At 32.5% G+C, this 13,824-nt stretch overlaps 1 protein-coding gene across 1 annotated transcript in view; it reads right to left on the bottom strand.

The window, feature by feature from the left end:
• HYCC2 (hyccin PI4KA lipid kinase complex subunit 2) overlaps positions 1-13,824 on the bottom strand; it is a 60,560-nt gene that overhangs the window by 21,929 nt on the left and 24,807 nt on the right. Inside the window, exons 4-8 of the mRNA XM_054585849.1 lie at positions 12,343-12,421; positions 11,422-11,523; positions 6,564-6,743; positions 3,569-3,649; positions 574-689 (exon numbers count right to left, since the gene is read on the bottom strand). Coding sequence (XP_054441824.1) covers positions 574-689; positions 3,569-3,649; positions 6,564-6,743; positions 11,422-11,523; positions 12,343-12,393 — 530 coding nt within the window. The 5' untranslated portion in view covers positions 12,394-12,421. The remainder of the gene's footprint in view (positions 1-573; positions 690-3,568; positions 3,650-6,563; positions 6,744-11,421; positions 11,524-12,342; positions 12,422-13,824) is intronic.

Raw genomic sequence — 13,824 nt, 5'->3', positions numbered from 1 at the left:
ATGGCTATAATAAAAAATATGAAAAAATAAGAGTTGGTGAGGACGTGGCTGATTTCAGTTTGTACCCTTTCCTTGAAATAAACTATAGCTGTGACTATAACAGCTTGCATTCACTGAGTTTTGTGAGTCCTCCTAGTGAGTTATCAAACCTAAGAGTAATTATGGGAACTCCGCACCCAAACTTGCAATTGGTGTCAGAGTGAGGGTAAGCTTGTGAACTATGCATTCAAACTTTGCAGCTTGTCTAATTTCAGGTAGGTAGGTACTCTAATTAACCCATTCTACAATGAAGAGAGCAAGGTGTAGAGAGTAGATAAACTTCCCCAGAGGGCAAGCTTCTAAGTTTGGCTGACTTCATGCCTATACTTTTAGGTTTTACACTGTTTTATAGCAGATGACCATAACACAGTACCAAGCATTAAATGGATGGGTATTTTACTGCTATGATGTACTTCATTAGTATCACATATTTAACTTTTTGCCTATTCTCACACCAAACTTGAACCAAAGTAATTAGAATTAACTATTAAATATAAATTAACAATTTTTACTCTCTACACTTTTGACCATTACCGGTTTTGTGCAGTGAATGTTTCCCTCTGAGGATGAAGATCACTATAAACAACCCTGATGAGATCATGCTGACACAATGCGCCTTCCGTCAAAGCCATGGATCCAATTGTTGAGGGCTATAAAAATAAGGTAAAGTATGAGACTGTGTCTCTAAAATGAACTAAAAGTCTGTATCAAGTAAAGATATTTAATTTTATTTCAATGAAAGGCAGTTTCAGACCATTTCTTTTCTTTTAAAACCCTTTCCATTTTTTCAATTATACGAGGGGTGACCCCCCAAAACTGGAATTTATTTATAAAAAATTGTGTATTTATTCTTACACGTTTAAACTTCAGTCACCTTCAAAATACTATCCATTTAATGCAATACACCCATTGAAATGTTTTTCCTACTGCTCAGTTTTTGAGCTCATTGATTTTGATGCCTTTTTAGTGCTTCTGCTGTTTTTTGTTTCACTTCTTCCATGTTGGCAAAACATTTCCCTTTGAGGACTTTTTTTTTCATCCAGGGAAACAAAAAAAAAGTCACATGGGGCGAGATCGGGCAAATAGGGTCAAAAACTGCTAAACACTCAGCTCAGTGTGGGAAGGTCTGCTGGTGAATCACCCATCTCAAAATGTGCAAATGTGTTGAAAGAATCTTCAAAAAAAAATTCACTGAGGCCGAATGCAGCCTCTCACAACGCCAGCTGATACATTGATACAGATGGATTCCAAGAACACTCACCTAGAAGGGGAAGTCTACCATAAGGGGTCCACCCTCCGGAAGATAGTTCTGGGGTTTTTTGGGGGTTCCCCCCTCATAACATTCTACAGCTATTTGTTTTGTTTGTTTGTTTATTTGAGAGAGACAAAGGAAGGCGGGGGAGAGAGAGAGAAACATTGATTTTTTGTTCCACTTAACACATTCACTGGTTGATTCTTGTATGTGCCCTGATTGGGGGATCAAACCTGTAACCTTGGCACATTGTGACAACACTAACCAACTGAGATACCCAGCCAGGACTCCACAGCATTTTTTGAAAATTATATATACTTAAAATATATAAAACTAATAATATACTGATTTAATTTTTGAAAGATTATAAAGTGAATCTATACTTAGGGCACAGATAAGAATATTTGCTGAAAAGACTAAAGGTTACAAATACATGAATTTTAATTTGTTTGCACTCTAGAACAGCAGTCCCCAACCTTTTTGGCACTAGGGACAGGTTCGGTGGAAGACATTTTTCCACGGACCAGGTTGGGGGGATGGTTTCAAGATGATTCAAGTGCATCACATTCAAGCTCACCTCCTGCTCTGCGGCCCAGTTCCTAACAGGCCTGGACTGGTACAGTCCACAGCCCAGAGACTGGGAACCCCTGCTCTGGAACACAAGCAGTCTTGGGGACTGTGCGTTCAAACTGTGAAATTTATCTAACTTCAGGTAGGTAAGCACTCCCATTAATCCCACTCTACAATGAAGACAGTAAGACATAGAGAGTTATAATGATAAAACACAAACAATATTGAAGGCTATGATCAAATGTCTCTTTAAAAGTGACATAATTGAGTTCATGTTTCTACAGTTCGAAGAACCATCCATTCATAAATGTTTCACTATCCCCCATTTCATTTCATAATATGATACACAGAATTTAATTAAAATTAAAATACTCAGAAATAGTCTATGCTAAAATGAGTCCTGGCTAAATAAGAGGCATTCTATTTCCAACACAAAACAAAGTCCCAGAAGACTTCATTAAGGGAAAAAAAAAAAAAATAGCTGCATAGAGCTATGAGACAACAGGATACTGACTGTTGATAAGAAAATGGCATATAATTTTTATACCAGTCATAATTTTTTTAAATGCTTTCTTCATGACTTAATGCACTAAAAGCCACTAAAGACCAGAAGCTTGATTCATAACATATATTGTTAAAGAGGAGAGGCAGAAGGAGTTCTGCTCAACAGGACTCATCTACCTACATGATAATCAGTGTTTTCACATTGTTCAACCAAATGAATAATAGCAAAAATCAGAAATGTAACATTAGCCCTGGATGGTGTGGCTCAGTGGATTGAGTGCCAGCCTGCGAACCAAAAGGTTACTGGTTCGACTCCTGGTCAGGGCACATGACTAGACTAGATCCCCAGTTGTGGGCCTGCAAGAGGCAATGACTTGAAGTATTTCTCTCATACATTGATGTTTCTCTCCCTCTTTTTCTCTTTTTCTTTTCTTTCTCTAAAAATAAATAAATAATGTATGTCCTGGCTAGTGTGGCTCAGCGGATTGAGTGCCAGCCTGCGAAACAAATGGTTGTCGGTTCAGTTCCCAGTCAGGGCACATGCCTGGATTGCGGCCAGGTCCCCAGTGCGGGGTGCATGAGAGGCAACCACACATTGATATCCTTTCTCCCTCTTTCTCACTCCTTTCCCCTCTCTCTAAAAAGAAATGAATAAAATCTTTAAAAAATAAACAAATAAGTAAAATCTTAAAGATAAAGTTCTATGTTAATGAACAGCTAGAATGCATCAATTAGAGTCCTTCAAATGGAAATAGAATAATTATAGTGGTAATATTCTTCTAAGTAGCCATTTCCTAAAAAATAATAATACCCAAACAATCTAACATAGATGATTTCTAATTAATATGTAAGACTTTTAAAAAAGTAAAGAATGTTGTATGTCAACTGTAATTGAAAATTTAAAAATGTTTTAAATTTAAAAAATTAAGGAATATTTTTGAAAATTCATAGAAGACTAATAAAAAAGCCTGAAAATGATACTGGTGAAGAATATGAATAAACCAGAACTAGAGGAATATGTTCCATTAATTCCTTTCTGCCTCTCTTGACCATAGCTCAACTTTGTATCATTAACAGCAAACATCTACATTTAGGAATTAAATCAGTAAAGATGTGTTAGGAATAATTACCTCTAGTAATAAGTTGGATTTTATCTTTATTCAGTATAATTTAAAATAATTCTACCTTTTCAATCTTACTTACCTCATGGTATATTGAAGGCTTAGATAAGGAAGGGATAGTAAAAGATAGAACTTTATTGTTTCCATCTTTATCAGCAATTTCCTATAGTTAAAAAAAATACAAAGATAATGAAATAATCACAGGACTGTAAAAAATAATACTTTCTTAATTTACCAAATATATCATTGGTAACAAAGGAAGATTTTTAGAAATAGTAATATACTAAAAAATATTACTACCCTACTGTATCTTTGCTAACCTATTAGCAAATTTGTACATTTTGGTAGCTGAATTATTCTTTGAGAGATCTGAGTGCAATACGAAAGTAAATCAAATACAACATGACAGTAAAGACATAAATCAGACACACATATTAATTTTTATGTTAAATTTATATAAAGGCCAGGGAAGGTACAAGTGTTTAGATTTTTCAGTAGAAACATGGCTGAGTTAAAGTTCAAGGTCTTAGCCAAGAGATCCACACTTATTAAAATAAGGAAAGTAAATTATTCTAACAATAAATCCTGACTAACAGAAACTCTTAAAATTATTCAGCAATAAACTATGACTTGCAATAAGCTATATATTAACATAATCACTCAGTCTAAGTGACTAAAAATAAGTTCATATTTAGTAATTCTTACTGAATTGCAAGAAAATTCTTGTGAATTTTAAAAGCACTTTATCTTTCACTGAATAGGACAATGGTGTCCTTCATTTCTAGTCTCTGGTACATCCAAACTTCTACAGGTATTAATAAAAATCTGCCTACAGGTACCAGCAATTAAAGGAATGAAACGCTCCTCCTGCACCAATCTCTATCTCTACTGCCTCATTTTAGTTCTATGTTTCTTTTACAACTCATACTAGTAAACATAATGGGCATACAACTCATAGAGAAGATTGCCCTTACTAGACCTAGCAGGAAGGTGGTCAGAGAGTGACTAAGGAGTTAAACAACATAAAAGAAACAAACAATAATAAAAACAACTACCATCACCAAAACACAAACCCAAAAGGACATCCCTATAGGGCTTGTTTCTGAGTTTTTTATGCTATAGGAGAGAACTAATGATATGTGAATAATGGTCCTACCTCTAATTTTGGCAGAAAAATAGGTTTAAAAACTCCTTAGAGAAATCATTTAACTACTTAGTAGTCAAACTAGTTAACACCACATCTGGGCCATTGTGCCTCAGAGAAATCTAAGATGCTAAGATGAATGGACTTGATTTAAGTTAGGCTTAATAAAATTTTAATTTTTATTCCTAAATTTTAAGTTAAGCCAAATACTTTTGATGTACATTTGTATATGTGGAGAAGGATGTTCTGAAATTTCTTTAAGCTGAGGGCAATTAAAAACTCCCCTGAGGCTATCTTATACAAAGTAGTGCTAGAGAGGGAAAGATAAAGAGAAATGAATATATAAAAGAAAACCAGTTTGGTAAGAAAAATTGAGAACCACAGAGAAGGGAGAACACAGATATGAAGTGAATTAAAAGAAGACAGGAGCCTGAGGTTACATTTCTGATATATAATTGAGCAATTTTTTAATAGTACACTCTTTCTAGGATGCCAAAAGATAATTAAATGACAGCACCAAGTACTGTCAAGAACTTGTCAAGCATTCTGCTATACAAAATATTTTTGCTTCATTTGTCCCACTACTGAATTTTATTACACTAACCAAATAAATAATAATGACAGCATATTGCTAAACATAATCTAAAACACTAAATTCAATGATTAAATCAATAAACATTTACTAAGTACCTGTGCTTAGCACTAGAGAAGACACAGTGATATATGAAACAAACTTCCTGCTTTAAGTCAGACAAATTAGCAAAATAGAGAACTTTATACCTAGAACAGATTTTCATTTTAAAAACTCACCTTCAATTATAATACTACTGCTAATAATAATAATGATAAACATTTATTAAACACCGTAGGCATGATGCTGGATTTTTCTAATCGTTTTTAATTCTGTAATTTTTGCTTTACAGAGGAGGCAACTGAAGTCAAAATATTAAGTAATTTGCCGAAACTTAACACAGCCAACAAGTGGCAGGGCCTGCTTTTAGGCAAAATATAAGTAACTCCAAAGGCCATGCATGCCCCATTCTTCAGATATATGTCCTAATGATGGAAATGTGTTCTAATGATTTTTCAAAAAAATTTTATTTATTTTTAGAGCAAGGGAAAGAGAGGGAGAAAAAGAGGGAGAGAAACATCAATATGTGGCTGCTTCTCATGCGCCCCCTACTGGGGACCTGGCCTGCCCCCCAGGCATATGCCCTGACTGGGAATTGAACCAGTGACCCTTTGGTTCGCAGACTGGCACTCAATCCACTGAGCCACACCAGCCAGAACTGTTTGCTAATGATTTTTAAGGGATAATACTTAGAGGAGCAAGCACTGGTACAGAAGAACATTATTTATTGTGAGATTCAATATTTTATGGGGTACTTTATTACTTCTCAACTATACAATGCTCCAACTGGGCCTCCCAGCCAGGGTTCAACTATAAACCTTTATTTTATTATGTGGAGTGTTTGTTTATAAGGAATACTGAATACACAAAATACAATACTTCAAAGGGCAGGAGTTTCAATACTAATGTTCTAAAATGGGCATCATGAAAAATAAAACAGAGGAATACTGTTTAAGGTACTTAAGAATTCTTCTGAAAAGTTTCATAAACAATGTAGTAGCAGAGACATATTATCAAATAATTATTAAAAACAAATTTAAAAAATTTTAAATACACAGCATTTACAAATATTCAAGTAAAAGAACTCGAAGAAATGAGTCATAAAATATTAACAATGCTATCATTTATAATAGTTTTACCTACTTTATAAAATATATTATCAGCAATTACTTATTAAGCACCTCTGTACTCAATTTAATTAACTCTAATAGATTATTCAGTAGACATTTCAATTTTTTCTCTAAATATTAAGTATTGTTTCAGAGAACTTTAAAATTTCCCAAATTATCATATTTAACTTACCAAATTATAAATTCCTAACAGAAGTGCTTCAATGCAACCATTACTCTGTCTGTCTCGGCTAACTGTAAGCCGTAAATAAACCCACATCAACTCTGGCAAGAACTGCAGTGTGAACCTCTTAAGTCGAACTTCAGAGCTACGATAGAGTTCAAACAGCTGGTGGCAGACAGGCTCCAGGAGCTAAAAGAAAAATAAAGTGCATTAGTTATTTCCATTCTTTTGGCTACAACTGTATTTTTTAAAGGCACATATATAATATTTTCAAACTAAATTCTCAGCATTAATTCTTGCATATTTTGAATCAATGCAACCAAAACTTTAATCTCTATATACAGAGATTACATATTAAACTGACCAATATACTAACTATAAAAAGTACTCTGAGCCCATTTAATATCATCGTAACTTTTAATACACTGTACTATCAAATTATTAGATAATTAGTTCTTTAACCAATGTACTACACTTATATTTAATGAGTTTCCTTTTCTTTTCTTACTAACCCTTACTTATCTCCTATTTTTAAAAGTTTCTATTGGAAGAAAATAATTTCAAATGATCTTGTTGAAAATAAACTTTAAATCCTGACTTAAGATTATGATTAAAACAAATTATATACCACTCAATAGAGAAAGGGATATTTTCCGTACGTATATTTGGACATCAGAAATGCTAGCTAATATTTTATACTAATGCTAGCTAATATGTAAAACAAAACAGATTACTTTTATGTTTGAGACTGACAAATTTTACTAATTGTATTTATTTGAAATATTTTGAAAAGGAGGAAATTATACAGAAACAGGTTTTCCAATGTTTAATTGGGTAATTCTTCATATGATATCACACAATATGACTTATGAGGAAATTCATGACCTTGAAAATGGAAGAAAATGAATTTAAATAAATCTTCCCATGTACTGCCAATTTAGAATGGTTTTGTTGGAATAACTGCAGCCTAAATAAAAGTATGATTTTAAAATGCAGACAAAACACTGACAGAAAATTATAAAATAACGTTTAAAATTTAATACTAGCTTTAAAAATGAATTGACCAATTTATATGCTTACCTCTATTCTGAATGATTAAAATAATGCATATACATTTGGAAATCTCAAATATAGTTATATATATCTGTAATAATCTAAGACTCTAGAATAAAGTTACTACTTTCACAATTGTAAATTGAAAGTCAAATTCCATGTTGATTACACATGTTATATATTTAGATGAGTTAAGTTTAGCTCTTAAGGAACAACTCTACGGCTAAAAAAAAATTTACACATACACATCCTAGTCTAGTAACTTCTAACCCCTTTATGTGAAATCACTATCACTGCATTAGAAACCTTAAAAAACATTCCAGCTTTCCCCTTATAATGAAGTCTAGATCAGACAATCTGCCCAAGTCACAGAAATTGGTGGTGAAGGACGACTCTAGAATTCAGGTCTTCCAACACCAAGTTGATGTTCCCATCATACCCCATTTCTTATATTAGAGCAAAGGTGGAGTAGGAGGAGAGAGTTGTTTAATTACAAATGGTATATTCTACATAGTGCCAATAATGAAGTAATAAACTTTTGAAAACAGTCAATTGCAGGTATCTTTTTAAAGTACTGACAATAACATTCAGGTCTTTTGGGAAATTAAAAAGTGTTGCTCTCATTATTTATTAAAAATATATACAAGTTTTAAATCTACTTCTCTCTTTAGTGAACGACTGTAAATTGCCTTCTCTAAATGTTATTGTCCATGGAACAATTAAGATTTGTTTATGTTAAAAAAATCTTAACTTCCCTTCCTCAGTAGCAAGAACCGCACTGGCATGTAGGGGACTATATTTTAATTAAGCATAACAAAGAAATACAGAGTGAGGAAAATTATTACTCTTTTTTTAAAAAGTGGGAAGAGGAGTGGCTGGCAATCCTTTAACTTTTCATAGAATAACACAGCAAAATTAGACTGTTAAAAACTTGCCAATGATATCTCTTAAAAATCTTTAATTCTAAGAATATGTATCAGGCTATTGTGTTCTAAATTTTCAGTATCATAAATGACTCTGATCTCCCCTAACTGACACTATCACCCACATCGAAAGGTGTTAAAAGTCATTATATTATCTATCCTACAGTTAAAAAAAAGCATAAGAATAACTGACACCCAAAGTTAGCAAACAGTTTGATATGATAATTACTAAGAGGCAAGCTATCTGATGAACACACTGAGAGAGTCTTGGTGGAATAAGGGAGACTGAAGCTCAATTTGGGTTATAGAGAATGTGAGGTAAGGAAAAGGGATCAGTAGAAAGAGGCTATAAATAAGTGATACTTTATAAGGTTCACCTATGAAGAGGAACAGAAAAATGGGACAGATAATAAAAAAAGAAGAGGAACAGAAAAATGGGATAGATAATAAAAAAGAAGACAAATCAAAAAAGGTTTTTAAAAAATAGTATATGATTGTTTACCATATTCCATTCATCAGAAAAGGAAAAAAATCAATCATGGAGGAAAGAGAGGAGATTATTGCAGAATTAATCTTTGAGGTGCTAGAGAAGATTGGATCTAGGCCCAAGTGAAAGAGATGGCCTTTGATACAACCTGGGATACTTCATCCACTGAATAGCAGAAAAGGCAGGAAAAAGGATGGGTAGAGATGCTGGTACAGTGGTATATTTGAATGGAAAAAGAAGACAGCTCCCAACTACTTTCTTATTCTTTTTTAATGACATAAAAAGCAAGCTGAAGGTGAATTAGGTGAATTAAGAGTATGAGAAAAGAGGTGGAAAACGAACAGTGGAAGAGTGTACCAATGAAGTAAGACAGCAAGAGATCGTTAGTCTTGCATTTAAAGTGCAGAAAGATGGAGGTCTCCTTGAAGTGGAGGAACTATGAGAGTGACTAAGGTATCTGGAAGGAGGGAAAGGAGAAAAGAAAAACAGTATGTTGGTACAGAGATTAAAACTTAAGCTACAGTAATGTTGGCCATGATGTGTAATATTAAACTTCTAAGAAATATGCTTTTTTAAGAACTTCTATGGCCCTTAAAATAAAAATGTTTGTTAAGAGTGTCGTAAGTTTCAAATAATATTATATATGATATGTGACATTTTTCTGAAATAATTTCCCATGAACTAAATAATACATTTGATTATGTTTCAGAATACAACAAAATTGGAACTAAAAGGGCCTTCCTTCTAGGACTAAAGTCCAGAATTGCTTTGAGATTCTATAGAACCTAACATTCTGTTTTTCTGAAGTATCAACACATGGTTGGAACCTTATGACCTCATAGGAGAAAGAATGGACAGACAGACCTGCTCTGGCATGGTTGATTATAATCACTGCTGGGTTTTGACCTTGAATCTCTCAAGCTGTAATTTTTCCATTTCTACCCATGATTAGGTCTGACACATTAATATTTTGAAGTAAAATAATGTGAATAACTTTTTTTTTATATCATAGCTTCCAAGTATAACAGAAGAAAGGAAACTGGTGCTTTTTATACACTTGTTGAGTCCCAACGAAAATGACAACATTTTAGAATTGCATTTTGTATTTCACTATTCTTCTAATCAGTATTTATTAAATGTTCATTATGTACATGATAAAATACTGGATTCTAGGAAGTAGCAAATATAGAATACATGACCACTGCCCATGAAGAGCTTACAATCTAAAGAGAAAGCATAAAACAAATTTTAAAAAGCAAAGCTTATATGTTAAGACAGTGCAAAACAAGGGGTGGGGAAATACACACATTCATTATTCAAACAGAATTTTGAAAACTCCTGACCAAGGATATGCATATATGTACATTACCACATCTAAAGTTATAAAACATTCATAAATGCACAGCAAGAGAAATAAAAAGCATAAATGAATCCTGCAATTGCTGCTACAAATAGCAACAGATGCAAGTCTAACTGAGAGCCAATCCAAGTTTAGGAGATAGGAAAGAAAGAGGTCAATAAGCAAGCTTTTAGTGATAGGACAAAAATGAAGATGCACTTTAAGTTAAGCTGCTGGTTAGGAGATGATTACCTGAACTTCTTCAAACTCACTCCAGTACACAGCAGAGGCACTCGTGGAGGCTGTATCTGGGAAGATAAGAAGCTACTTTCCTGTGTGTTCCTTTCATTTTCACTTTAAATCATACATGAATCCAGTGGTGATAAAACTGTATGTCATACTATTGTGTTAATGAAAAGATAATGTGTGTATTTTGCATAAATTAACAAATAGATTCAATAGCTCATTTTTTTTCCTCTTATGAAAAAAACCTGAATAATAGGACATTCTTATTCTAAATTTTTAAATCTTTACTATTTAGGTTAAAAAGTGCTTTTTCTGATCATTTTCAAGCTAAATTTACTAGCAGTATCATTTTATGTTACCAGTCTAAGTTCACTGGTTAGGAGATTATAAATAGTTCTATATTGTCAATAAAATAACTGCAAACAATACTTAAAAAATAAATACATCTCAACCAGTGTATGGTTAAAATTTGACTTCCAGAAAAGGAAACATTCCAGAACAGGAAACTGAGAAAAGTTTCAAATTAAATAAATAATCTGAGATGATGGTTACTCGGGTGAAGAATCAAAACATACTCTCCTCAACAGTAAAAAAATTTGATCAAAACATTTAAAAATATGAAGAGAGAGGGCATGGGGAAAGCCAAAGCAACTATCAGAATGAAAACCAGCAGAAAGAAAGTTTTCCAGTCTCTTAAGAAGGATTTTTAAAAAAGAAAAAAAAAAAAGTAGGGAAAACTACAAAACTTAAATATATGTGTTTTAGTACACATATTTCATTTTACTATGTTCAAATTATTTTTCTCATAAACTTTCCTACCTCATTATTTGAATCTTGAATAACTTTATAGAGGGCTGGTACCAGTGTTTTTTTCCGATGTAAAGTTGCTGCATAATTGGTGATCTGAGTGTCAGGTAATGCCTAAAAAAAAAAGAAATCAAAGGACAATAAAAGTGAACTTAATATTTGAGAAATCAGAAACTTTATTTTAAAGGAATTCCTCTTGAAAATATTTACAATACAGTCAACTAAGAAAAAAAAATACCAGAAATAACCATGAATGTTAATAAAACAAATTAGGTTATACAGGATGGGGCAAAAGTAGGTTTACATTTGTGAGCACATGAAACACAGAATTTATTCTTGTACTGTTTATTAATTATTGTATTATTTATTTGTATTACAACTCTAAACCTACTTTTGTCCCACCCTGTATAATTCTAACTATTTAACCATAAAAATGATTAGAAATTACATATTATACCAAGATTTGCTGAAATGGCTCATCTTAAACTAATGTACTCTAAAAATGTAGTATAGCTATATTCTAATTCTTCCATTTTATGTTTACAAAACACGTATTTCCATGTTGTTCATAAATTATAGTTTTCAATCAACTCAATGAATGATTTTAGATTACAGGAAATAAAATATAAGGCAAAAAATCCTATTTCTATGCCTTATTAAAACTTGGAGGCTTCCCCTCTTTTATTCAAATAGTTTAAAATGTATATATCCTCTCAAAAATTCTAACAACTATTTTCGTTTTTACATATTATCTTGTATCATTATTCACATTAGTGCCTTTTTAAAGAGCTCCAATATAGAAACATCATTTCATATTTTGCCATTTCCATTTCATATCATAATATTTCAATTTCTCCAAAGAACACCTATTCACTGTTTGAATTACTGACATATAGAATCATATGACACACTCTTATCTCCAATCCAATTTACCTTGAATTCTGATAACCATTCTTCCACAACACCACGTTCAGATCCCAGCATCTTCTTCTAGCTTCTGTTACTCTAAACTCTGAAAGAAAAAAAAAGGAATGAACTGAGGGTGATAGCATTACTACTTATAGAAACTACCAAAGGTAAATGATATGCACCTTTCACTAAAGGAAACACATCCAGTATATATTTTATTTTTTTAATTTACTTATTTTTTAATTTATAAATGTTTATTCTATTACAGTTGTCTCAATTTTTCCCCCTTTACCCCTCTCCACCCATCCCACCCCCAAACCCTAACCCACAGTCAACTCCCACTCTGTTGTCCATGTCCATGGGTCATTTATACATGTTCTTTGTCTAGTCCCTTCCCCTTCTTACCACCACTGTCCTCTTTCCCCCTCCCCTCTGGTCACTTTCAGTCTGCTCCCTGTTTCTGTGCCTGTGGTTTACTTTGTTCATTAGTTTATTTGGTTGAATAGAGTCCACTTATAGGTGAGATCATATGGTATTTGTCTTTCAACAACTGGCTTATTTCACTTCGCTTAATATTCTCCAGTTCCATCCATGTTGTCACAAAAGGGAGCAGTTCCATCTCTCTCAATTTCTTTCTTTCTTTCTTAAATGCAGATTGATTTTATTTATTTTTTTAAATGTCAAAGTTAATTATATTAAAAAATTTAAAACCCTTATAAAGTCTCAGCAATTAAACCAACATGAAACCAGCACAGAAATCATCAAGTAGAGTAATGAAATATAATGAACATTTTAGAGACAAACGTATATATCTGCCTAACAATATATGATTAAGTTGACATTTCAAGTCAATGGGTAAAATAAGGCTTATTCAACAAAGAAGGTGCATGGACTACTATTACTTGAAATAAAACAAATATAGAGCCCTATTTCACACATTATACAAGAAATATTCAGGTGAGTTGAAAATCAGTATGTAGAATCTAAGGAGTTTTAGAAGAAAATAGAACTAATATTTTTCATGACCGGAAGTAAAATATTCAAACCCAGAAGCTATAAAGTAAATATTGACATTGACTATATTAAACATTTAACTATATAGTCATATACATATAAAAAAAGTTAAAGGACAAGGAATAGAAAAGTATTTGCAACATATCTAAAACATGGTTAATAGGGTTTTTTCTTTTTAAGTTCTACAAACCTTTAATCAATAAATGGATAAAGAATACCAAAAAGTCATTTGAAGCTCTTGAAAATTAATAGAAATAGGCAAGAAATATACTAAAACAGGTTTAGTTTCAACAAATAATAAAGGAACAATTAAAATAACATCATTGTCACAATCAGATTAATGAGTATTACAAATACTGGTAATGTCAAGTATTGGCAACTCTGAAAGGAACTGGGTATTCATAGAAACTTTTTCTTCATCTTAAAGCAGTCTCTAGTATATTTTGCAGTGCTAGTTTGGTGGAGGTGTATTCTTTTAGCCTTCTTTTGTCT

Source organism: Pteronotus mesoamericanus, unplaced genomic scaffold (assembly GCF_021234165.1).
Source record: "Pteronotus mesoamericanus isolate MK-2021 breed Mesoamerican mustached bat unplaced genomic scaffold, CSHL_Meso_final contig_90, whole genome shotgun sequence".
Classification (NCBI taxonomy): domain Eukaryota; kingdom Metazoa; phylum Chordata; class Mammalia; order Chiroptera; family Mormoopidae; genus Pteronotus; species Pteronotus mesoamericanus.
Note: the sequence above shows the minus strand (reverse complement) of the source record. Positions and strands in the feature narration are given on the sequence as shown.